Source organism: Somniosus microcephalus, chromosome 14 (assembly GCF_052327205.1).
Source record: "Somniosus microcephalus isolate GS21.2 chromosome 14, FLI_Smic_1.0, whole genome shotgun sequence".
Classification (NCBI taxonomy): Eukaryota; Metazoa; Chordata; class Chondrichthyes; order Squaliformes; family Somniosidae; genus Somniosus; species Somniosus microcephalus.
The window spans coordinates 84969794-84997295 of NC_141000.1; the positions used below are offsets into that span (position 1 = coordinate 84969794).

At 46.7% G+C, this 27502-nt stretch overlaps 1 protein-coding gene across 2 annotated transcripts in view; it reads left to right on the top strand.

The window, feature by feature from the left end:
- stxbp5l (syntaxin binding protein 5L) overlaps positions 1-27502 on the top strand; it is a 583450-nt gene that overhangs the window by 494590 nt on the left and 61358 nt on the right. Inside the window, exons 22-23 of one of the 2 annotated variants that reach the window (XM_086006840.1) lie at positions 1770-1859; positions 26871-27044. In XM_086006840.1, coding sequence (XP_085862966.1) covers positions 1770-1859; positions 26871-27044 — 264 coding nt within the window. The remainder of the gene's footprint in view (positions 1-1769; positions 1860-26870; positions 27045-27502) is intronic. The other variant, XM_086006841.1, reaches the window with a different exon arrangement.

The following is a 27502-nucleotide window of genomic DNA, read 5'->3' on the forward strand; positions in this document are numbered from 1 at the left end:
TCTGACGTTCTCCAAGGAAAGGATTGCTGCAGTGCTATCCAGTGGACAAATTTAAGAATCACATTAAGATTTCCCTGAAGCACTTTAAGATTAGTTGACCAAGTGAATTTTTGAACATTTTTAATAGCCACTCTCTCACCCCATTGTCCCAGTTCACAGAGGCACTTTATGCCCTCCAGACCCATTTCACACTGCACCCCCTCCAATTCCCCATCCATTCACAGAGACACTCTCTTCTCCAGCCTTCCCATTTAATACTAGCACTCTTCTCCCTCTCCTTCATCAGTCCAAACTGGTGCTCTTCACCCCCCAACCCAAGGTTATGCTGGCACTTTTTGCTCCTCAGTTCATGTTGGCATGCTGGCAATCTCCCTTGCCGCTCCCTCTCAGTTAACACTAGCATGCTCTTTCCTTCCCACCCCAAAATACTGTTCTCATATTTTGCACCTTTCCATCTCACCTTGATTACAATCCATTTTTCCTTCCCTTCTATTGCCATCCCTTTAACTCCTCCTTCAGTGACATTGATTTTTCCATTCCCTCTTGCCTTTACTGTCTCCCACTCCTCTGTCCCCTCCCTATCCATTCTACTTTACCATGTAATTTACCCTCTCGCTTAGCCATGCATTCTGCCCCTACCCCTCCCCTCCCTTGCATTCTGTCCCCACCCCTCTCCTTGCATTTCCCTTCCCTTGTCTTGCCATACATTCTCTCCTCTCCCCTTGGCATCTATTTTTCTCCACCCACTCCTACCCGAGTCCCTTGGTTCATGCACTGGACCGACATTGCTCCTCCTCTTTGCATGCTTCCAGTACTACTTACCTGGATTGCAGCCTCTGTATACTGGAAGTAGGATCTCCCATTCTTGCAACTCTTGGGGACATTAGCACTGAAAACATGAGCCAAGGAGGAGTGGGGCTTGCCCAGTATGCTAGCCATCGGAGTCAGGAGGAGCAGGACTGGGGGGAGCAGTTCCAACTCCACTAATTTCTTAGCACAAGCATGGACAACATGAACAGGGCTGCAAATATTGACTATCCATGTCAAAAAAAGGGACATTTGGCATGTATGCATTTTTCATTAGTAATTTACTTTGTATAAATAATGCTTCATCATACTTGGAAATCAATTTGTATGTGGTCTGTATGGTTAGTCCATAATGATACTCATACCCAAGTATGATAAAGCTTTAATGATTAAGGAGATGTGTTAATAACGAGGTACCATAACCCAACTGCGTAATGTATTACTGTTGTAGATTTTAAATTATAAGAGCTTGGCAGCCTACTAGAAGTAGCAACGGAGTACTACCCTATTAATCAAAACTGCCTATTACTTGAGTCCACCTGACACTGGTAGAATTTTACCAATTTTCAGGAAGCCCACAAGACGGCGTGAAGCCTGCTCCATTTTGAGTGGGAGAGGGAAAAACTGAAATATCTTGCCACTGCAAACATGCCTCCTAATGGCTATTCACAAAGTGGAATCAGTGATGGTTGTGGAAAACGGTATCATTCAAACCATCTGCCTCTAGCGACTGGAGGAGGAAATGCAACATATTACTGTACTAGTGTGAAACATTCCTATAGGAGGAAAAAGGAGGTGGAAATCAGTGTCAAATACTACTGTTTAAAAACAGCATTCAGTGGTTAGCAAAACAACTCTAAGGAAATATTTTATCTTCAGTACTACGTGAATGTCATAGTAAATAAGTTCAGTCAAAAGATTATAGTTTTACTTCAGGAATCAGTTACCATCTTGCTCTCTAGGGTCTGTGAAAAGTTCCTGTGTAGAAGGGAAAACAACTCTTTCAAGGAACTCAGTGAAAGCTTTTGAGAAGACTAGAACAATTTGTGAAGGTATGTTATGAGGTATTGATTTATGATACTTTTTAACTAAATCAAAATAATTGATCAAAATGGAAAATTGTTATAATCATGCAATGAACATAAATCTGGGACAGAAATCAGAGCTAATCTGAAATTGGTAGATTGGGTTATTCTGGGCCAAGTCTCCTTTAAAATGGTAATAAATAGCCCATTTTGCACAAAGAATTATTTGAGCTAAAACCAGAACTGAGCAGAAAAACGTGGAGCTGAGCCAAAATTATATGTGCGTATTATTGATCTCAGTAGTAATTTTATTAGTCCAGATTTAACTTGATGGGCTTCAGTTGGTTTACTAAAAGTTGAACCAAAAATGTAGCCAGATTACGCATCTTTAATTCTTATGAACATATTTAATACTCAAAAAGTAACTGTTCCCAACATATGTCACACTTGTGCTTTATTTTAGTTTTTCTGATAACATGTTTCTTCTAATAGTAAGCAATGTATCTTTGTCAGCAAAATATCATCTATAATAAGATTCTAAGCACAATAATTAGCAGTCTTGTAAATATTGTTAGAGGAAGTGCTTTGGTGCTGAAAAAAATGCACTACCTCAGTAATCCTTGCACTACAAAGGATTGCATGCTTCATTACTCTTTAATAAAATTACAAAGGGGACGATTTTCAACTGCCCCCAGAAAAATAGGTGATCAGCAGTAGGAAAGTGTAGGGCGGGCAACTCAGCTGGCTCATTGATGCCCATGACTTACCTGATGCAATTGTCAGGCGGGTCTTAAATGAGCGAGCAACCTGTCTGCCTGAAACCAGCTGATTAAATATGCAAATCGTGGTCCTACGTCGGTTGTTCTATAGTTCTAAAATTCTATGGACTCTGGAGCAGTTCCCATGGATTGGAGGGTAGCTAAGGTTACCCCACTGTTCAAAAAAGGTGGTAGAAAGAAAACGGGGAATTATAGACCGGTAAGCCTGACATCGTTAGTGGGGAAAATGCTAGAGTCCATTATGAAAGATGCAATAGCAGAGCACTTGGAAAACAGTGACAGGATCGGACAAAGTCAACATGGATTTACAAAAGGTAAATCGTGCTTGACTAATCTACTGGAATTTTTTGAAGATGTAACTGGTAGAATAGATAAGGGAGAACCAGTGGATGTGGTGTATTTGGACTTTCAGAAGGCTTTCGATAAAGTCCTACATAAGAGATTAGTGTGTAAAGTTAAGGCACATGGGATTGGGGGTAAGATACTGACTTGGATAGAGAACTGGTTGGCAGACAGGAAGCAGAGTTGGAATAAACGGGTCTTTTTCTGAGTGGCAAGCAGTGACTAGTGGGGTACTGTAGGGATCGGTCCTAGGACTCCAGCTATTCACAATATATATTAATGATCTAGACGAGGGAACTAGATGTAATATCTCCAAGTCTGCAGATGACACAAAGCTGGGTGGGCGTGTGTGCTGTGAGGAGAATGCCGAGAAACTCCAGTATTATTTGGACAGGTTGGGTGATTGGGCAAATGTATGGCAGATGCAGTATAATGTGGATAAATGCGAGGTTATCCACTTTGGTGGCAAAAACAGGAAGGCAGATTATTATCTGAACGGCAATAGATTGGGAGAAGGGAAGTGCAACGAGACCTGGGTGTCCTTGTGCACCAATCACTGAAGGTAAGCATGCAGGTGCAGCAGGCGGTTAAGAAGGCAAATGGTATGTTAGCCTTCGTAGCGAGAGGGTTTGAGTACAGGAACAAGGATGTCTTGCTGCAGTTGTACAGGGCCTTGGTGAGACCACATCTTGAGTATTGTGTGCAGTTTTGGTCGCCTTATCTGAGGAAGGATGTTCTGGCCATGGAGGGAGTGCAGCGAAGATTTACCAGACTGATACCTAGGATGGCAGGAATGACGTATGAGGAGAGATTGGGTCGATTGGGCTTATACTCGCTGGAGTTTAGAAGAATGAGAGGGGATCTCACTGAAACTTATAGGCCTAGAAATTCAGTTGTTTGCGCCAGCCGCTAGCACCTTAGGAGGAGGAGAAGTGGGGCGCTAAGCAGCTAGCGCCCGGGCGCAGCGCGATCTGTGCCTCTCGCGAACTTCAGTTAAGATTTAGCGGTGGCGCAAGACCTTTGCGCGCGCTCAGTTGCGCGCGCAGATCCTGACGTCATTTCATGGTGCAACGCCCTTTGTGCGCCCCGAACCGGAAATTCAGTGGCACCAGCCTATTGTGCGCCTGGCGCCCCTAGCGACTGGTAGAGGGGAACGGTTCCCAGTCGCTGCGGGGGGCGCTAATTAAAGGGGACTCCTCCTGCAGTATAAATGGCAGCCATTTTGCACCACTCTTTCTTTGTGAGAGACGGATCTTTGGAGAGAGACAAAGGTAGAGAGCTTTCTGGTTTGGCTCAACACTCGCACAGGTACTTGTGGCTTCAGGCCACAGCTTTGCACTTGTCTTTAACTTCAGTGTCATAGCATTGATTGGAAACATATAATGGGGGCTGCAATGGGTGGAAACGTTGGGCTTCTCCATTGCATTCAAAGGGCTCAGAGACGCCGTCAGAGAGTGCCAGTCATGGCCAGACGGAGAAGGGCCAACAGGCATCGGCAAAGGAGGCCTTACCCACCCAGGGTATACCGCCAGCAGTTCTCATATCTGAACATGTTTGAGGAGCAGTGTGTTCGGAGGCTGTGATTCAGAAGGGCGGTGGTCACTGAGATCTGCCACCTGCTTCGCGGAGATCTGCAGCCACAGCTGAGGAGCAGGATGTCTCTGTCGGTGGCAGTGAAGGTGACGGTGGCTCTCAACTTCTATGCCACCGGCTCCTTCCAATCCGCTACTGGGGACATTTCCAACATCTCCCAGTTTGCGGTACATTGCTGCATCCGCCAGGTGACCAATGCCCTTTTCAGAAGGAGACATCAGTTCATCTCCTTCCCCATGACCATTGACAAGCAACAAGAGCGTGCAATGGGCTTTGCAGCATTAGCGGGCTTCCCCATGGTGCAGGGCGCCATTGACTGCACGCATGTGGCTTTGCGAGCACCTCTAGAGAATGCCGAGGATTATCGCAACCGGAAGGGCTACCATTCGCTCAACGTGCAGTTGGTGTGTGACCACAGGCAGCTCATCCTAGCTGTCAATGCCTGCTTTCCAGGTCGCAGCCACGATGCCTTCATCCTGCGCCAGACTTCTGTGGCAGACATGTTCGAGGCCCAGCCTCACCCACGAGGATGGCTTCTCGGGGACAAAGGCTATCCTTTGTGCACCTGGCTGATGACCCCACTCCGTGCGCCCAGCACCCCTGCTGAAGAGGGATACAATGACAGCCATCAAGCAACCATGAACATCATTGAGCAAACAATCGGCGTGCTGAAGCAACGGTTCTGCTGTCTGGATCGTTCCGGGGGAGCCCTACAGTACTCGCCTGAGCAAGTCTCCCATTTCGTTGTCGTGTGCTGCATGCTGCACAACCTGGCTATCCGCAGGACTCAGCCACTGCCAGCAGACATTGGAGGACCACCAGAGGAGGAGGAGGACTAGCACAGGAGGGAGGCAGAAAGTGCAAGGGCCGCCCATTGGCGGCTTATTGCAAGTCGGTTCTAGGCCCCCTCTCAGGGAATGGCTTGTGCCAATGGCAGAAGATGAATGTAGCCGCTCCACAAGCCCTCAGCCGAGCAGGGCAACCAGGACTTCCAAAAGAAAGCATGGACAGCGCAATTTAAGAAAATGTTTTACTGTGATACCTCTGTGCCCTTCCCACATGACAAACTAATGGAGAGAAACCCCCCCCAAAAACACAAATACACCAGTCTCGGCCTTTACAAGTAAAACAAATATACCAGTCTCGGCCTTTAAATATGAAACAAATACACCAGTCTCGGCCTTTATAAGTAAAACAAATATACCAGTCTTGGCCTTTAAATATGAAACAAATACACCAGTCTCGGCCTTTAAATATAAAACAAAACATTTGGCCACACCTTCTACTTTTTCCCCTGCGAGGGTGATCCGTTTTGCTTCCGTGACTGGCCCCTACCCGCCCTGCAGCTCCTCCTCAATGGGACCCCAGTGGCTGCAGCAAGGCTGGGGGAAGGCTGCTGAGGGTCAGATGGTGAGACGGCAGATGCCCTTGGGGGTCGGCCTGGACCAGCTCTGGGCCTGGAGGGGCCGGCTGCTGACTGCTCCAACTCTGCTTGGGCGGCAGCAGTCTGTCCAACAGCTGGTGGCAGCTGCAATGGAGGAGTGACAGTGTTGGCTGCAGGAATGCTGCCAACCTGACAGATCACAGGCACTCCCTGGTCGGCTGATACATTGGCACGCGCACGGGCCAGCACTGCAGCATGCGCAGCAATCTGCTGAGGCACAGACTGCTGGGCTGCTGCAGCACGGCGAGTGCCCCGGCGATGCCTGGCCGATCCAGCGAGTGTGGCAGCAGTTAGTGCCCGTGTGGCCCTGGTCTGTGTCTGCATGACAGCAGCCAGTGAATGCACGGCATGACTGAGCACTTGGCTAGAAGCCGCCTGTGAAGCAGCGAAGTCCTGTTGACTCCTAGCCTGTGCTGCCGTGACGTCCTGCAGACTCCTGGCCTGTGCTGCACTGAATTGTTGCAGACTCCTGGCCTGTGCTGCACTGAATTGTTGCAGACTCCTAGCCTGTGCTGCCGCGACGTCCTGCAGACTCCTGGCCTGTGCTGCCCCGAATTCCTGCACACTCCTTGCCAGTGACTCTATGGAGTCAGGCATCCTTGCCACTGCAGCCATGAGCTCAGTGTGCCTGCGCTCAGCCTGGGCGCCAATTTCCGCTAGGAGCCGCACCTCGTCTGCGCTCACCGTAGCAGGACTGGAGGCCGCACTCACCCTCCGGGGAGAAGGCCGCCGAGCTTCCCCACCCCTCCCGCGTTGCTGCAGCCCGCTGGTCCCCGGAGCTTCACTATCCTCCGACCCTTCCCCCCTGTTCCCCTCCAGGGAAGACGTGTCACCATCATGGCCATGGGCTGCCTCGGCTGAGGGTGTCCCTGATGGGCTGGCTTCCTCTTCCTCCTCCTCTATGTCTGACTCGGACACAGTGCCAGCTTGAGGGGCCGCCTCCTCACCTGGCGAGTCACCATCTGAAAGCAGGGAGGCACAAGAGTTGCTTTAGAGTGAGGACAGGGCGGCAGCGAGGGAGGCATGAGTGCTGCTGTGCACTGCATTGGTTCGATAGTGGCAAAGGATGCTGGTGTGAGGCGCAAGTGGAAAGGGAGAGGTCAAAAAGGTGATGACTTTACCATTGGTGCCTAAAACAGGGTCAGCATCTCCAGTGGCAACGGGGCCACTCAGCTGGCCTGCCATGATCCGCTCCACTCGCTGCTCGAGGTTGCTCAGCTGTTTCAGGTCAGGACGGCCTCCCCCGGTCTGTCGCTGCTGTCTTCTGTTATGCACCAGCTTGGCCTGCAAGAGAAAGGACCGCCTCTAAGTACAGTGTCAAGCCCTGATCTTGCCTGCACTGCCTCCCATGTTCGATTAGCCCTGACAGTGTCAAGCCCTGATCTTGCCCGCACTGCCTCCCATGGTCGAATAACCCTGACTGTGTCTAAAGTCCTGAATGCGCAAGTGCTTTTCATGACAGTCCCATAGCTACTGGATGAGGGCTGGCCATTAGGGCTTTCAGACCCGTTTGGCCATAAAGTGAGGTGCACATGCAGGGATGAGGAGGATACTGGAAAGGGTACTCACCCTGACAACCCGAGTGAGGTCGTTGAATTTTTCCCGGCACTGGGTTGGTGTCCTGCCAACCACGCTGTTGGACGTGACCCTGTTTGCCACATCCCTCCATGCTTTCCGATATTCGGCGGGCAGCGGCCTCCTGCCACCTTCAGGGAAGAGGATATGGTGCCTGCGGTCCACTGCGCCAACCAGCAGCCTCAGGTCACCCTCGCCGAAGTGCTGCGCTCTCTCTCCCTGGCGTTCTCCATTCTCCTGGGCGTGGAGCTGTTCCAGAAGCAGTGTTCAGGCCTTGCCTTAGGGCTGCAGTGTGCAGGGCGTGGCAGCCAAGCAATTCCACCCTCCCCCTTTAAGTGCTGACCGGCGCCTGACTGTCTGCCCTCAATGAGCAACTCGCCGCACCTGCGCTGCGCCCGCCTTCGGTGTTTGCGCCCCGGATCGCCGGCTTAGCGCCTAATGATAGTCATGCATCGCCTGCTTTAGCGCAGCAGCAACCTCTTGGGGCACTGCAACTGAATATCGGCGAAGGTGCGCTAAGTTGCGCCGGGCGCAAAAGTTAGCGAACGCCATGCTGTAGCGCCCCAAACGTGGCTATACTGAATTTCTAGGCCATAAAATTTTAACAGGACTAGACAGACTAGATGCAGGAAGGATGTTCCCGATGGGGTCACAGTCTAAAAATAAGGGGTAAGTCATTTAGGACAGAGATGAGGAGGAATTTCTTCACCCAGAGAGTGGTGAACCTGTGGAATTCTCTACCACAGAAGGCAGTTGAGGCCAATTCATTAAATATATTCAAGAAGGAGTTAGATATATTTCTTAAGGCTAAAGGGATCAAGGGATATAGGGAGAAGGCAGGGACAGGGTACTGAGTTTAGATGATTAGCCATGATCTCATTGAATGGCGGAGCAGGCTCGAGGGGCCGAATGGCCTACTCCTGCTCCTATCTTCTATGTTTGTGGGATCTGATTGCAAATTTCAGGTATGTGCACACTCTGCCTATTTGTACGAGGCGCTGAGCTGATAAACCAGTGGTCCTTAATGGGACTGCTATAAGCCGCTCAAAAAAGGGATGAAGAAATTTTCAATTTTTTGTTTGTGTGAGGAGCAGGGTCCGCAAAGAAAACTCTGGCTCACTGCTGGCCCGTTCGAGCCCCGCCCCAGCCAGCCAGCTCAGTATGAGAGCTGGCTGATTTTCCACCCACCCCAACTGGCAAGTTGCAGTGAGGTGCCCATTTGGCACCCGCAGAACGCCGGTGGTATTTAAATGAGGCCCGAACCTAAATACATCTGATCCAAAACAGAGGACCTCTGACAATGCAGCACTCTCTCAGTACTGTACTGAAGCATCAACCTAGATTTTGTGCTCAAGTCTCTGGAGTGGGGCTTGAACCCACAACCTTCTGACTCAGAGGCAAGAATTCTACCACTGAGCTAAGGTTGACAACTTGCTAAGGAGGAGGGTAGTCAACCTGTTTTGTACCATTGCAAGTGCCACCTCCAGATATTCTTGTATTCTCTCAGCAGCACCCAAGGTCAAATTTGTGACATAACCATTCTTGATCCCTGGATTCTTCTAAGATCTGACTGTTATTAATCAAAGTCCTTATGGCTAGCCCACAATTCTGAGCTCATAATAGAGTGCATAAATTTTAGTTGAAAGTCTAGTTCTATCTTGCGAACCTGTTCCACATTCATATATGGTAAAACATCCATTAGATGATATGTACATACCCATCTCCAGACTGACTAGGAAGTGTGGTCCACCTGGCTAATACCAAAGTTTTAATTGTACCATATACTATTTTCTAGCACGTACCTCTCGAACCCTTTCTTTGACAATTATCTAAACAATTTGCTGTATTCAACTTCACAGCACCAAGCAAACCACATTTTATTCCTTGTAAATGCAATTACGTAATCTGTATATGTTGGCTTCTGTAAGGACATTTGGAACCCTTCGGTAAAGCTTGATAAAGGACGTAAAGATTAGATGCATTTTTCAGTTTCTAGAACTTGGTAGGCTTCTAAAAGCTTGACAATATGCATCTAATGCAGCTACAGATATATGTTATATTTAAGCAATGTTGGCTCATTATCTTAACACATAGAAGGGTGATGAGCTAGACATCGATTTTCCCCACATCTGAACTTCAGTTCAAACCTTCTTCAAGGAAGCTTGGAAAAGTTTGAAAACATAATGGCTGCGAAATTCCCGTAGTTAGTGCTAGCTGTTATGGCCGGGTTGAAGAAAAGAATGGTGCTTGCCATGCTTCCCGTGACTTCTGGCACGGGCCATGCTGGTCGCCATATTGGGAAGGGCGATAGCGTGTCCATTGCCTGCGTACACTGGAAGAATTCAAATGAGGCAAGTCGTGACATCAATCAGCGTAACGCTGATTTGATGCACAACCTGCTGTTTTGGACGTCGCCGCTCCACTGTAGGCCGTCTCCTAAGTACGCACAGCTAAACATGCGTTCATTTGCACGATGGACCCCCACCAGTGCTACTTAAAGGGACACACGCAACTTTCAGGTAAGTTGCTTTTTGCTTTTGTACTGGTTTCTGTACGGTTTATTTGAGCAGTGGCTTGGTGTAAGACATTTAAAAGGCGGTTAAAGTGTGCAGGGAGTGTTGCTGGACATTTGCAAGGCATTGGCTCTTAAAGGAAGGCCTCTGAGAACACCACTTGCTCCCAGTCAAGGGGGCTCTAGTTGCAGACCTCTTGGGCTGCAGCATGAGATGAAGCAGAGGCAGCAAAGGGGACAAGCTGCTCGCAGAGGGAGGAGGAGGAGGGCTCTCAGCAGGAGGCCTTACCCACCTAGGGTCTTTAGGGCGCTCTTCCCCTACGAGCACCTAAGCCAGGAGCAGTGTGTTCATCGGCTCCATTTCACCAAGGAGGTGGTCATAGAACTCTGCCACTTCTTGCAACCAGATCTGCAGTCTCAGAGCAGGGCGACGATGGCGCTGCCGTGGCCCTGAATCTTTTCACCAGTGGATCCTTCCATTGTTGCATCTGAGAGGTCACAGAGGGCTCTGTACGCTAGAAGAGGGAGCTTCATTGTCTTCTCTCTAAACAAAGAGAAGCAGCAGGAGCGTGCACGTGGCTTTGCCAGGATATTGGGCTTCCCGATGGTGCAGCGTGCCATTGACTGCACACGTGGCTTTACGGGCTCCACATTTCAATGTTGAGATGCATCGCAACTGCAAAGGTTACCATTCACTTAATGTGCTGGTGGTGTGCAACCATGCCCAGCACATCATTTTGGTGAATGCCCGCTATCCTGGCAGCAGTCATGACGCCTTCACCCTGCGCCAGACCGGTGTGACAGGAATATTCCAACCACCACGTCGAACCCAAGGGTGGCTGCACGGCAACAAGGGCTATCCGTTCTACACCTAGCTGATTACTCCCCTTCGCAACCCCACCACTCGTGGCCAGCACTCATATAATGAGAGCCATACTGCCATGAGGAACGTCATGAAGCAGACCATCGGGGTGCTAAAGCAACGGTTCCGCTGCCTTGACCGCTCAGGAGGAGCTCTCCAGTACTCGCTGGAGCGGATGTTCCATTTTGTCATGGTCTGCTGCATCATCCACAACTTGTCCATCATGAGGGCACAACCCTTGCCACCACAGGTTCCACGACCACCTCAGGAGGAGGAGGAGGAAGGGAGGTGGCAGTCTGCACATCCACGTTCTGGACGGGCTGTCCGTAAGCGCATCATCAGACCCTGAATGAAACCCCAGATCCTCATTGCTCAACACTTCCCCACCTTACTATTCCTGTGTCAAGGAACATCACCGCATCCTCTTGGCCACAATGGCGAAATGAGAGCCACCACAAAATAAACGTTCCAAAACACATTTATAAATCATTCAATCCGATATTACATAACAAAATCAGCTAATCACCCTTGTGCCTGTCTTCCATGTGCCTTTGCCTGTCCTAGTGCTCCTATGAAGTGCTATCCCAGTATCTGCAGCATGGCTGGTGGAAGACTGCTGACTTTCAGTGGGGGAGACTGCAGATGCCCTTGCAGGATGACCTCGACCAGTTCTGACCCTAGAAGGCCTGGCTGTAGACTGCACCACCTCGGCATGGGCGGCAACAGTCTGGGCTGGCTGGCTGACAGGCAACAGCAAGGGCACTGGCAGAGTGGCAGTGGTGGAAGTAGGAATGCTATCATTCTAAGTGAGGGCAGCAGGTTCGTGCTCCACAGAGCCACTGCCACTCGCCCAGGGTGATGCCTCAGCAATCCTAGTAATCCGTTGGAGGACAGATTGCTGGACTGCTGGGACACCCTGCAAATCCCTTTCCACACTAGTAAACGCAGCCATAATGGCAGCAGTCTGAGCTTGCTTGGCAACAAGCTGGACCTGCATTAGAGCAGCCTGAGCTTGTGTGGCACCAAGCTGAGCTTGCATGACAGAAGTCTGAGCTTCCACTGCAACACTCAGACGTTGCGTCGCTTCCACTTGTGTTGCAGTGGAAGCTGAGACATCGCCCATCAGACCCTGCATCATGGTTGGCTCCACAAGTGCGCTAATAGAGTTGCCCATTACTTCCATCCTGGAAATCATGGTTCCAAGCTCTGCGCAAAGCCCTGTGCAAGGTTGGTGCCGGACTCCTCCATGCTCCTTGACAGTGACAACAGGCTCTCTGGCAGGCCTGCCAATGCACCAAGCTTTTCTGTGTGCAGGCCCAGCACACTTCTGTAGGCCACCCCATCAAAGTCCTCGTCTGAGTCCTCTGCAGCAGAACTCGTGTGCGGCCTCAGCCTCCGGGGAGCTGGCACCTGCGCTACCCTTTCCCCCTGCCCTGGCTGCAGGCTACTCGTGCCCGGTAAAAACGTGTAGAGCCCGCCCCTATACTCCCCTCTAAAGTATGCACAGTGCCAGTTTCTGAGCTGGTGCCTGCGAGAGTGAAATTGAGTGACGATGTCTTTTCTCCATCACTCTCCTCTTGCTCTTCTTGCACTGGCTGGCCAAGTTGGAGTTCTTGAAAATCTGAAAGGAGAAAGGCACAAGGGTAGGGTTGTGGTGAGGAGAGGGGGTGAAAGCAAGATGTGCATGCTTATACCATCAGCAGCGTCTAAGTGAGAAAAGATTGTGGGATGTGAGTAGGAGGATTAGGTATGAGCATACCATCATCTTCAATGGTTTCAGCTTCGCCGATCACCACGACCTCAATGAGGGCCCCTCCAATAATGTTGAGTATGGTCTCCTCCAGCTGGATCAGGATATGCAGGCTCACCAGTCCCCCGTCGGTTAGCTGCTGCTGCCTGTGGTTGCCCTGCAAGAGAAAGGAAAGTGTGCCGGTGAGTATGATGCAATGTGTTTGGGTAATATGCCTGTCATGGTTGAATAGCTGGCAATGTGTTCAAACTGTGAGATGCGGGTGTGATGCTTGCAGTAGTGCTAAGTGTGTGAGGGTGAGGTGAAGCTATGAATGTGAAGTATGAGTCGTGATTGGTAGAGATTGTTGGTGGGTGAGTGATGGGGGTGTAGTGCATTGAGCAGTGTTTGAGGCTAGTGGTATAGTTGGTGGGAGACAGCTTTTGAAGATGCATTCACTGACTTTGACCACTCGGTTGAGGTCATTGAACTTCTTTTGGCACTGGATCCAAGTCCTTGGGGCAAGACTGCTGGCAGTAACCACTTCGGCTATTTGCTCCCACTGCATTCTGACTGTGAGTCTGGAGGGCCTCCTGATCCCCTGCGGGTAGAGGACCTGTCTCCTCTGTTCTATCCCCTGCACTAAGGCCTCTAGTGTTGTGTTGGAGAATTTCAGTGCGCTTTCTCTGCCCTGTTGAGCCATTACTGAGTGACAGTTGCTTTGAGAAGCACTTCCAGCAGCTGCTGAATGCATAATGCACCTCACCTTTAAGAGGTGCAGACTGCCTTTAAAAGTGGAGACTAGCTTTAATTAGAGCTAGCCTCGCATGAACTTTGGCCCCCTGCTGAGCACTCAGCAGCACACTCAGCACTGACTGCACGCATCAATCATGGTAATTAGCAGGCAGCATGAAGGTCATGTGCTGCCTGCACTACTTTCAACGGGTGCAGGCCGATCACGCATCGCGATCCCTGCCCCCCTTTTCGGGCCTAATCGAATTTTTAGCCCAGTATCTATTTACCACTTGGCACAATACTATTGCTTGAAGAGCAGTATCCAGTGACTAGGAACGTATAATAATGCTGCAGTTCAATTTATCATTTACCCAACAGAAGTACTATTATTGGCGACTGCTGTATATAAATATTATGATCACATTTTCGTCTCAATTTCAGACATATCATTGTAAAGCAATCAAGTATATCAGTGGAAAACGACAACAACTTGCATTTATATAGAAAAACAGACTTGCATTTATATATTGCCTTTCACAACTTCAGGACTTCCCAAAGCGCTTTACAGCCAATGAAGTACTTTTGAAGTGTAGGCACTGTTTTAAGGTAGGAAACACGGCAGCCAATTTGCGCACAGCAAGCTCTCACAAACAGCAATGTGATAATGACCAGATTATCTGCTTTTTGTGATGTTGAGTGAGGGATAAATATTGGCTAGGATACCGGGGATAACTCCCCTGCTTTTCTTTGAAATAGTGCCATGGGAATCTTTTACGTCCACCTGAGAGGGCAGACGGGGCCTCAGCTTAACGTCTGAACTGAAAGATGGCACCACTGACAGTGCAGCACTCCCTCAGCCTAGATTTTTGTGCTCAGTCTCTGGAGTGGGACTTGAACCCACAACCTTCTGACTCAGACAAGAATGCTACCAACTGAGCCACGGTTGATATAGTGCCTTTAAAATAGCAAAATGTCCCAAGGCACTTCACGAGTGCTATCAATCAAAATTTGACAGTGAGCCACAGCAGGAGATATCAGGACAGAGGACCAAAAGCTTGGTCAAAGGGGTAAGATTTAAGGAGCGTCTTAAAGGAGGAGAGAGAAGCAGAGAGGTGGGAGGGAATTCCAGAGCTTGGGACCTAGGCAGGTAAAAGCACGGCTGCCAAGGGTAGAGCAATTAAAATCAGGGGTGGGCAAGATGCCAGTATTGGAGGAGCATAGAGATCTCGAAGGTTTGTAGGGCTGGAGGAGGTTGCAGAGATAGGAAGGGATGAGGCCATGGAGGGATTTGAAAACAAGGATGAGAATTTTTAAATTGAGGCATTGCTGGACCAGGAACCAATGTAGGTCAGCAAGCATAGGGGTTATAGGTGAACAGGACTTGGTGCAAATTAAGTCTCCGGCAGCAAAATTTTGGATGAGCACATGTTTATGTAGGGCAGAAGTTGGGAGGACGGCCAACTGGGAGAGCATTGGAATAGTAAAGTCAAGAGGCATGGATGAGGGTTTCAGCAGCAGATTAGCTAAGGCAGGGACGGAGTCGGGCAATGTTACGGAGGTGGAAGTAGGCAGTCTTGGTGATGGAGCAGATATGTGGACGGAAGCTCATCTCGGGGTCAAACACAACACCAAGGCTGCGAGCGGTCTGGTTCAGCATCAGACAGTTGCCAGGGAGAGGGATGGAATCGGTGGCCAGGGAACAGAGTTTGTGGCAGGGACCGAAGACTTTGGTCTTCCCAATATTTAGTTGGAGGAAATTTCTACTGATCCAATACTGAATGTTGGACAAACATTGTGACAAATCAGAGACAGTGGAGGGGTCAAGAGAGGTGGTGGTGAGATAGAACTATCATCAGCATACATGTGGAATCTGACATTATGTTTTCAGATGATGTCGCTAAGGGGCAGCATGTAGATGAGAAATAGAAGGGGGCCAAGGATAGATCCTTGTGGGACTCCAGAGGTAACAGTGCAGGAGTGGGAAGAGAAGCCATTGCAGGTGACGCTCTGGCTACGATTGGAAAGATAAGAATGGAACCAGGCTGGTTCCACCCAGCTGGACGACGAAGGAGAGGCGTTGGAGGTGGGTGGTGTGGTCTCTGTGTTGAAGGCTGCAGGCAGGTCAAGAAGGATGAGGAGCGATAGTTTACCATGATCACAGTCACATAGAATGTAATTTGTGACTTTGATAAGGGCCGTTTCAGTACTGTGACGGGGGTGGAAATCTGATTGGAAAGAATCAAGCATGGAATTGCGGGAAAGATGGGCATTCAAGGACTTTGGAGAGGAAAGTGATGTTGGAGATGGGGCAGTCATTTGCAAAGATAGAGGGGTCAAGGGTGGGCTTTTTGAGGAGAGGGGTGATGACAGCAGATTTGAAGGGGAGGGGGACAGACCCTGAGGAGAGGGGACCGTTAACAACATCAGCAACATGGGGGCCAGGAAGGGAAGTTGGGTGGTCAGCAGTTTGGCGGGAATAAGGTCGAGGGAGCCGGAGGTGGGTCTCATGGACAAGATGAACTCGGAGAAGCACAATGGGAAATAGGAGAGAATCTAGCGAAAGATGCGAGATGAGGGTTAGGGCAATATTCCAATTTATGCCAGGAGTGAAAATGCTGTCAAAACTCACAAATAACTAAATTGTTACTTTACATAAAAATAATTTTCAGGGGTGAACTAAACTGGGTTATTCTACAGTTTCTCATTATATGCTACATATGTAGTAAAAACACTTATCTGAAAATCAGTAAAAAATAGATTCCACTTCTGCTGAGGTTTCACGCAAACAAATCTCTAGAAATGATAAGTAACTCAATTGTTTTTATGATAGCAAAATACTGCAGATGCTGGAAATCCGAAATAATCCTAATCTAGAGCCGTCTTTTGTCTCTTTACTGGTCCTATCACCATCTCGTCTCGTTTTGAATACCTCTTAATGTCTCTTCACTTCTCTTTTGTTCTTTCATCCCCATTTCCCAGCCCCCAAACTGGCCTTTTTATCTGTTTCATTTCCTGTGTTTTTTCAGTCCTGACAAAGGGTTTCGACCTGAAACGTTGACTCTATTTCTCTCTCCACGGATGTTGTCTGGCCTGCTGAGTTTTTCCAACATTTTCTGTTGTTATTTCGATTGTTTTTATACATGAAATGGGTATCATAATGTGAAACTGAATAGTAGCTAATTGTGGTGAATGGTGAACTTTTACCCATAGATAGATTGCAAATATTTAGGTCTCGATATTAACCTATTAACCTCCGCCCACCCCCACCCCCCCACCAATGACACGGGGTGGGGGGGTGGATAAACATTTTAAAACAGGAAGCACATCCACGCTTGTTGCTGTTTTTACGGCTGCTGGTTTTGTGACATCTGAGTGTCCCACCCTGGAGAGGCGGGACACTTCATTAATACAGTATATTTAAATCAAGCGCCTACCTTCCTGTAAATATCGGGGCCCTAGTGATTCTCCTTTTAACCTTTAGATCAAGTGTTTTTGTATCTGAAGTTCCTTCATAATTTTCTTTAAAGGCCTTAAATGGCCCAGTACATGTAAAATCCTGTACATTGAATCAGTATGACAATAGCAGTGATGTATATTTCTTAAGGAATTCTACGTACACAGGATTTCCGCCAAAGTGACGGCAGCGGAGCAGGAGAAGCATGAAGAAATTCCCTGCAAATGAAATGAAACGAGGACAGTTTAAAACTCTTTAAGCGATAGTACCAACTGGGGACAAGTTATGTGGAACATTTCTGCTCCATACTCATAATCACAAAATATATTATGAAATAATATTTTTATCCTTTGGGTTACACAGTCCAACCATGTAATATAAATTAGGTTTTCACAGGGTGGTTTCATGTAATTTTTCAGTGTGGTAAATTCCTAATCATGTGTAGTATAGAATACAGTACATATATATATATATACCTGCATACAAAATACAATGATAGTGTTCCAAAAAGTTACTTTCAACCCATTTTTTGAGGTTTAAACAACCATCAATGGTATTTTAAAATAATTGCCTTGCCGATACCTTGTTATTTTACTTTCTATTTTAATCAGCTTTGTCAAAGCAACTGAAATTAAAAACCATTGAACTAATAAATATTTGTAAGTTTTTTTTTAAATATTTGAGTGTCTTTAAACATTCTATGTTGGCATTTGTATAGGAGTTAGATCTAAACATGATTAAGCACAAGTGCCAATTGGAATGAATTGGAAAATGCACAAATGTTACCCCCCAACTTGCCATCTTGTTCGCTGTAATTTATTCTAGATTTTGTTGCTTTTTTTATTACCTTCCGAGAGACCAGGATAGACAAATAATGAAATTCTGCACAAGGCAGTGGATGCTAGGACAATTGGAGCTTTCAAGACTGAGATAAATAGATTTTTATTAGGTAAGGGTATCAAAGAATATGGAGCAAAGGCAGGTAAATAGAGTTGAGGTGCAAATCAGCCATGATCTAATTGAATGGGGTTTGAGGGGCTGAATGGCCTACTCCTGTTCCTGCTGATAGATTTAGATGAGGAAAGACGGGAGGAGGCTCGTGTGGAGCATAAACGCCGGCAGGGACTGGTTGGGCCGAATGGCCTGTTTCTGTGCCGTATATCCTATGTAATATGTAATGTTATGTTTTTAAGTATTGTTCATGTAACACATGATCAACTAACTGTATATAATAACTGTATATATTCCACTGAGAAGAAAAGGGTGTAAAAGAAAAGACAGCCATCTGTGGCTAAGTAAAGAAATTAAGGATAGTATTCGACTAAAAACAAGGGCATATAAGGTAGCCAAATCTAGTGGGAGGATAGAGGATTGGGAAAACTTTAAAAGACAGCAAAAAATAACAAAAAGATTGATTAAGAAAGGGAAGATAGATTATGAAAGTAAATTAGCAAAAAATATAAAAACAGATAGTAAGAGTTTTTATAGTTATATAAAAAGAAAAAGGGTGGCTAAAGTAAATGTTGGTCCCTTAGAGGATGAGACCGGGAAATTAATGGTGGGAAATATGGAGATGGCAAAAACACTGAACGAATATTTTGTATCAGTCTTTACAGTAGAAGACACTAAGAATATCCCAACACTGGACAAACAGGGGGCTATGGGGGGGAGGAGCTAAACACGATCAAAATCACTAAGGAAGTGGTACTCGGTAAAATAATGGGACTCAAGGCTTACATCCTAGGGTCTTGAGGGAAGTGGCGGTAGGGATTGTGGATGCATTGGTAATAATTTTCCAAAACTCCCTGGACTCAGCAAAGGTCCCGGCAGACTGGAAAACTGCTAATGTAACACCCTTATTTAAAAAGGGCAGTAGACAGAAGGCTGGAAACTATAGACCGGTTAGCCTAACATCTGTGGTAGGTAAAATTTTGGAGTCCATTATTAAGGAGACAGTAACAGGACATTTGGATAATCATCATTTAATAGGACAAAGTCAGCATGGTTTTATGAAGGGGAAGTCATGTTTGACAAATTTGCTGGAGTTCTTTGAGGAAGTAACATATAGGGTGGATAAAGGGGAACCAGTGGACGTAGTGTATTTAGACTTCCAAAAGGCATTTGACAAGGTGCCACACAAAAGATTATTGCTTAAGATAAAAAATCACGGGATTGGGGGTAATATTCTGGCATGGATAGAGGATTGGCTATCTAACAGAAGGCAGAGAGTTGGGATAAATGGTTCATTCTCAGAATGGCAATCAGTAACTAGTGGTGTTCCGCAGGGGTCGGTGCTGGGTCCCCAACTCTTTACAATCTATATTAACGATTTGGAGGAGGGGACCGAGTGTAACATATCAAAGTTTGCAGATGATACTAAGATGGGGGGGAAAGTAGTGAGTGAGGAGGACATAAAAAACCTGCAAGGGGACATAGACAGGCTAAGTAAGTGGGCAGAGATTTGGCAGATGGAATACAATACTGGAAAGTGTGGGGTTATGCACTTTGGCAGGAAAAATCGTAGAGCAAGCTATTATCTTAATGGCAAGAAACTGGAAAGTACTGAAGTACAAAGGGATCTGGGGGTCCTGGTGCACAAAACTCAAAAGGTTAGTATGCAGGTGCTGCAAGTGATTCAGAAGGCCAATGGAATGTTGCCTTTCATTGCTAAGGGGATAGAATATAAAAATAGGGATGTATTGCTTCAGTTGTACAAGGTATTGGTGAGACCGCACCTGGAATACTGCATACAGTTTTGGTGTCCATACTTAAGAAAAGACACACTTGCTCTCGAGTCAGTACAAAGAAGGTTCACTCGGTTAATCCCGGGGATGAGGCGATGGACATATCAGGAGAGGTTGAGTAGATTGGGACTCTACTCATTGGAGTTCAGAAGAATGAGAGGCGATCTTATTGAAACATATAAGATTGTGAAGGGTTGGATCGGGTGGATGCGGGGAGGATGTTCCCGATGATGGGTGAAACTAGAACTAGGGGGCATAGTCTTAGAATAAGGGGCTGCTCTTTCAAAACTGAGATGAGGAGGAACTACTTCACTCAGAGGGTGGTAGGTCCATGGAATATGCTGCCCCAAAAAGCTGTAGAAGCTACATCATTACATAAATTTAAAACAGAAATAGACAGTTTCCTAGAAGTAAAGGGAATTAAGGGTTACGGGGAGCGGGCAGGAATTTGGACATGAGTCTAGATTCGGATCGGACATGGCCCTGTGGGTAGCGGAGCGGGCCCAGGGGCCATGTAGCCTGATCCTGCTCCTATTTCGTGTGTCTAATTGTGTTAGATTCAGGAGATGGTTCTGTGATAGTAGATTGGCGGTTAGGATCAGATCAGCCATGATCTTATTAAATGGCGGAGCAGGCTCGAGGGGCCGATTGGCCTACTCCTGCTCCTATTTCTTATGTTCTTATAATTCCTTCTCCCTCCCTCCTCCAAGGGTGGGATGCTGAGAAATCATTATGTACTCTATCCAGCCACAAATTGATGAGCCTCCTTCCCAAAAGAGTGGTAGGGAGATTTGAAGAGTGTGTCTTAGGGATATGAACTCATGACCAACTCATTGGCAGGATGGTGCTTCACTGTTAACGCTATTAGGCTATTCACTTTTTCTTCTTCCTCTTAACACCTCACAATTCCATCCATCTTTTCTCAGTGATTGAGATTAAACAGAAAAGCTAGACTCTTAATAATTTTTGACAGTGCAGCTGTTTTCTAGTTAAATTTGGGTACAGATCCTTAGTAAATTAAAAAAAAAATTAAAACGTACCTATTAGAGTCCGCGCGCCCAAAAGACCCAGCTTAATTTTTGGAGCCTACTTGAAGGCCTGCAAACAAGTGCAATTAGCAGAAACACCCAAAGGAGATTAATTCATCCTGGGGGTGGGCCCTGTGGTGTATGTAACCTGTTCCACCTTAAGAGAACTTAAGCCTGGTCCACCTTAAGAAAGGTACTACTTTCTTTGGCTGCTGTATACGTAATACCGGTGGTGACCACACCGGTATATAAGCACAGTGTAATAATATTGTATTCAGTATAGTCCGACCTCCAACCAGTAAAGACCTGTTGAATTTACTCTTGTGGTCTGTGTAGTAATTCTCACTATAACACACAGACTTAACAGTGGCGACGAGTCCGATTCTTACCCTGCTGCAGTCATTTCCACGGCGACTTCGTCCACAGACAGGACGTCGAAGAGAGGTTTCCACCCTCATCACCTACGGGAAGACACGTCGAGCGGCAGGCATCGAGCAACCGGAGTGCAGAAGACATCCTGACCTCGAAGCCTCCATCAGCGACTGTCAGCTTCTTCTACTACCTCGTGGTGGGTAAGCTGGGCAGCGACGCGACAGAAAGTCAACCGCGTTGGCTGTACAGACGGGGCTGGGAAGACGGAGGAATAAGGGCGGTGAGGTCGATCGCGACCAGAGATAAGGGCCGGGCCGCTTTCGAGCGAGAGGCGCAGCGCGGGACATCGATCGCGACCGGAGATAAGGGCCGCATTCGGGCTAAAGGCGCAGCGTCTGGGGAAACTGAAGGCGCGAGAGCCGCGGTGAAGCGGAGACAGCGTCGGGGGACGGGTGAAGACCGCCAAGCGCGGGGAAACCGCCATTTTGTGGGCGGAGGACAACGACAAGAGCGGGAAGCCGCCATCTTGGATAACATTAAAAATACGATAAATTGCTACGATGCCTAAACATGGGAACATTAATGCCTTCGACAGTGATATAGAAGACTAGGCTACGTATGTAGAACGCATACAAAACTATTGTAAGGCAAATAAAATTCCTGATGCAGATAAAGCACTAACATTACTAAACTTAATGGGTGCGAAGACATACGGGCAATTGAAACACCTGTTATCACCAGATGAACCGGCGGATAAGACGTTCGAACAGATTGTTACTGTCCTAAAAAAATCATCTTAATCCCACGCCGCTGATGCTAGCGGAACGATTTAAATTTTACGATAGAAGACAGCTGCAAAATGAAAGCAATGCTGAATATTTGATGGAATTATGTAAACTAGCAAAATATTGTCAGTTTGGAACGGGACTGACAGAGGCACTTCGAGATAGATTTGTGTGTGGTTTATTTAAACAGGATACACAAAGGCGACTGCTCGAGGAGAATGAGCTGTCTCTCGAGAAGGCGGTCACTATGGCAGCAGCACACGAGGCCGCAGCGAGAGGCACGGCAGTAATGCAGCTACGGCCACCGGAACTCGGTACAAACAAATTGGGTTTGAGTTCTGTCAAATGTTATCGTTGTGGAAAGACAACGCACGATCAGAACCAGTGTTGGTTTAAAAACCAAGAATGCAGAACGTGTGGCAGGCTTGGCCACATAGCTAAAGTATGCCGGTCAGGAAAGGAGACCAGCAACAAAAAGTCACCGCAAGGAAAATATGCAAAGGTACACAAGGTGACAAAGAACAGTTTGACCGAACAGAAGTCAGATTCAGACGCTAGCAGTAATGAACTGGATAGCTTAAGAATACACAACGTTGGTAAGTATTCAGACCTCCAGACAATTTGGGCCACTCTTAAGATAGCAGGAGTCCAAGTAAAAATGGAATTGGACACTGGATCGGCATTGACGGTCATGAATAAGAAAGATTACAGAAGGTTGTTCCAACATATTCCCTTACAGGATACGGAGATTATATTGAAAACGTACACGGGGCAAAGAGTGTACCCCATCGGAAAAATAGAGGTAGAAGTGGTCCACAAGGGCGAAGGAAGCCAAGTAATGGACTTATATGTGCTACCTGAAGGAGGTCCACCACTACTAGGACGGGAGTGGATTAGGAAAATGAATATGGACTGGCACTCCTTGAAAGCACTAACGGTAGATTCCGGGGAAACAGCTGTCAAACCTAAACGATTGTCCAGAATATTGGATGAGGCTAAAGAGGTGTTCCAGCCGGGACTGGGAACACTGAGAGGAATTACGGCAAACATCAAGATTGATGAACATGCACAACCAAAATTTTTTAAAGCCAGACCGGTACCCTATGCAATACGACCTGCGGTTGAAGCGGAGCTGGAAGCACTAGAACGTTCAGGTGTACTGTCTAAAGTAGATTGGAGTGAGTGGGCTACGCCCATTGTTCCCGTTATGAAACGTCCTGCGAACAATAAGCCAGGAGATCCAGGGAAGGTTCGCATCTGTGGAGATTTCAAAATCACCGTTAATCCGGTGCTTCACACGGTGCAGTATCCGCTTCCACGGATTGAGGATATTTTCGCTTCACTGTCTGGCGGGAAACACTTCACCAAGATAGACCTGGCGCAGGCGTACTTGCAGATGGAGGTTGAAGAAGAGTCACGCCAATACCTCATGATCAACACGCATCGAGGGTTGTACCGGTACAATAGGCTGGTTTTTGGAGTGGCATCGGCTCCAGCAATTTGGCAGAGGGCCATGGAGCAGGTATTACAGGGAATTCCAGGCACGCAGTGTTACCTGGATGACATTCTGATCACGGGTGATGGTGATGAACAACATCTCGCTAACTTGGAACTGGTGCTCAACAGACTGAAAGAGTATGGACTTAGAGTAAATCGGCAGAAATGTGAGTTCTTCCAGAAGCGGACCTCGTACTGTGGTCATGTCATTGACCGGGAGGGGCTTCATAAGTCTCCTGACAAGATAGAGGCAGTTGTAAAGGCTCCCGCTCCGGAGAATGTCTCTCAGTTGTGGTCATTTCTAGGATTAATTAACTATTACCATAAATTTCTGCCAAATCTATCCACGGTACTGCATCCGTTGAACGCTCTTTTACAGAAAGGGGTACCATGGGACTGGGGCGAAAACTATAAGAAGGCATTTCGCAAAAGCAAAGAATTGATCACCTCAGAGGAAGTGTTGGCTCACTTCAACCCGACACTGCCTATTCGGTTGGCTTGTGATGCTTCTCCATATGGTATTGGGGCAGTACTCTCACATAAATTGCCAAATGGCACGGAAAGGCCAGTCGCGTTTGCATCCAGATCATTGACCTCCGCTGAGCGCAACTATGCGCAGATCGATAGGGAGGCCCTTAGCCTTGTATGGGGAGTGAAGAAGTTTAATCATTACCTACAGGGCCAAAAATTCACACTTCTGACGGACCATCAACCGTTGGTGTCCATTTTTAACCCTAAGAAGGGTGTTTCGGTGATGACAGCACAGCGTCTCCAGAGATGGTCTCTTTTCTTAGGGGCACATCAATATCAGATAGAATTCAAAGGTACGAAACAGCATGGCAATGCTGATGGCCTGTTGCGCCTGCCGCTACCTGAAGATGAAGACACGACGAAAGTTGACCCTGTTGAGTTATTTCATTCGACCATTATCGAGTGTTTACCTGTCACCAATGCAGGTATTGAAAGAGAAACCAGGAACGACCCGACACTGTCCAGAGTCTACGAGGTGACAGTGAAAGGATGGCCAACACGGGGTGATCCTCTGTTACCGGCATTCTCGGCAAGGCGAGACCGGCTGTCCGTCTGCCATGGTACTTTGATGTACGGGACAAGAGTGATTATTCCTCCCAAGTTAAGGGAAAGAGTTTTAAAAGAACTACATGAAGGTCATCTGGGGGGGAGTTAAAATGAAAAGTCTTGCTAGGGCTTACGTATGGTGATCGGGTATTGACCAACAGATTGAGGAGTTAACGAAAAGCTGCGCTGGGTGTCAAAAAGTGCAAAATGCACCTCTGATAGCACCGCTACACCCATGGGAATGGCCTTCAGCCCCATGGCAACGCGTACACATTGACTTTGCTGGTCCATTCATGGACTCCATGTTCCTAATCGCGGTGGACGCACATTCCAAATGGCCAGAAGTCATCAAGATGAATACCACTACTTCAGAAAAGACAATTGCGGTGTTAAGAACAATATTCGCAAGGAACGGATTGCCAGAACAGATCTGTTCGGACAACGGACCACAGTTTGTATCGGAAGAATTCCAACAATTCTTAAAGAAGAATGGAGTTAAACATTATACCTCTGCCCCATATCATCCGGCGACAAACGGGTTGGCTGAAAGATTTGTCCAGACATTCAAAAAGGCTATTAAGGCCATGAATGATGATCAGATTCCGCTGCAACACAAGGTCGATAAGTTCCTGATGTCATATAGAAACGCCGATCATGCCGTGACTAACCAAAGCCCTGCTATGATGTTTTATAACAGGAGGTTGCGGTCCAAGTTGGACTTGTTAAAACCAAATGTGCGGAGGGAAGTGGAAAACAAACAGTTTCGGCATATTAACAGCAAGACCACTCGAACTTTCGACGTAGGACAACCAGTGATGGCAAGGGGCTAGGGAAACGAAAAATGGCAGTCCGGAACAATCCGGGCCAGACAAGGACCTCTGATGTACACCGTAGATATTGGTCATAATGTGATAAAGCGTCATGCGGATCAACTGGTAGAGTCGAGAGCAAGGGTCGAACCCATGGTTGTGACAGAGACAGCTGTGGAAGACGTTCATGAACCTGAAGCATCTACCTCGGCCGAGAATGTACTTGATGATGATGACACCCAATACATTGGCAACCAACTAGAGGAGGCACCTCAACAACAAGAATCAGAGACCACTGAAAGGCGTTATCCAAGCCGAATCAGAAAGCCTCCTGAGAGACTGAACCTTTGAACTGTTATACCTGAAGTTATATATGTATATATGTTATGTTTATTTGGGGATATGACTGTTAAGCTAAAAAGGGAGGATTGTGGTGTATGTAACCTGTTCCACCTTAAGAGAACTTAAGCCTGGTCCACCTTAAGAAAGGTACTACTTTCTTTGGCTGCTGTATACGTAATACCGGTGGTGACCACACCGGTATATAAACACAGTGTAATAATATTGTATATTCAGTACAGTCCGACCTCCAACCAGTAAAGACCTGTTGAATTTACTCTTGTGGTCTGTGTAGTAATTCTCACTATAACACACAGACTTAACAGGCCCAGTTTTGTGAGCGGGGCCTGCTTCTAGCGTAATGTTTTTAAAACTAGCGCAAAACATCGGGAAACTCGAGTTGCACTGAATGCAATTTGTGCTTAAAATTCCACGATCTTTTGCGCCGGTTACACCGATTTTGGGTGAATTGCACTGAAAAAACCAACGCAATTGAGTGGAAACTCCAGACCATGATCTGCAAAAAAAATTTTTAGTTTCCTTTTGTGATTTTTATGCCAAGTTGCATATTAAATTCATTTTACATCATGTTTTAAAGTACAGCTTTATTGCTAGTTACTGAAGTTAGTATTTTCAGAGCTTTAAATTATTTGATATTAGTAGAGAGTGGCAAGAAAACTATCAACTTAGACATTTTCTTCCCTTAATTTCTCCAAACATGGAACCAGATTTGAGCTACTACAATTACTTTTCATAAAATCGATGACAAAGTGAAAACTTGGCTTAGCTCATCCAAATTTTCATGTCAAACAAAATGAAAATTCTGCTATTTAAATCATTTTCAATCTTCTTGGTATCCAAATGACACTAACTTTGGTTTTCTTAATCCAGTCAAGCTGACCTACTTTAAATTAGTTTTGGTTTCTTGTCTAGATTTCCACTTATCCGTATTTATTGCATATTGTTGGAAGCCATATTGAAAATCACTTGGTGTGAGAAGTTAAAGTTGTTATATTAAGCCAGTCCTCCAGTCAGTTTTAATGCTGATATTGTGAACAATCATCTTGTCCCTTTTCTTGTCACAATTTTTTTTATTTTTATGCTCAGTAATTTAATTAAAATAAATTATTGAAAATTGTCAGTTAGAGATAATCTTACCTCCAGCCCACATGAGATGCCATTGGCTTCCAGCCCTTGATTCTGTATTTTGTTACTCTTACATTTCCTTCAGCTCACTAGAAAAACAGTTGCTGGGAAAGACTATCATTGCCCTAGCTGCTGCACAGCGACATCAAAGGGGCAGTGTCCAATTAAATGCAATGGGTTGACTGTAAAATCTACCATTTGTTACACTTATTTCAGATCACGTCAATGGAGTATGCACGAGCCCTACTTCCCAACCCTGCAACACCGGCAAGCGCCTTTCCATTGCTGATACTTCAAAGCTGAACCGTCGTGGACCAGGCCGACCACCTTTTCGAAAAGCACAGTCAGCTGCCTGCATGGAAGTCTCACTGCCTGTCACCCACACAGAAGGTGTGTGTGAGTGTACGTGTGTATATGCATGTCTCTTAATGTGTTCCCAGTTAACTGCAGTGACCTCAGATCCAGGTACAGCAAATCCATTGCTATCAAATAGCAACTAGCAACTGGAAACAATAGGACTCCTAACACTGATGATACAGTTACTAATTTAGCCGTCTAGTGCACAGATGCTCTGGCCATCAGGTACTGCATGCCCCAGAGTGTGATTCTACTCGTGTTCTTGTGCATTTATGTAGAATTGGAGGTTATACCACCAGTGAAAATTCTTATTTTAACTTATTCAAATAAAATAACTCAAATTCAAGCCTATGGATTAACATCGTAGTGGATGAAATCAAAGTCTTTTCACCAAAATTGACATGTCTAATGGAGTACTGCCAAGAAAACCCAGCCCTATTTACAAAATAGTACTTTCCAGAACTTTGCTCATCAACATGATCCTCTGCCAT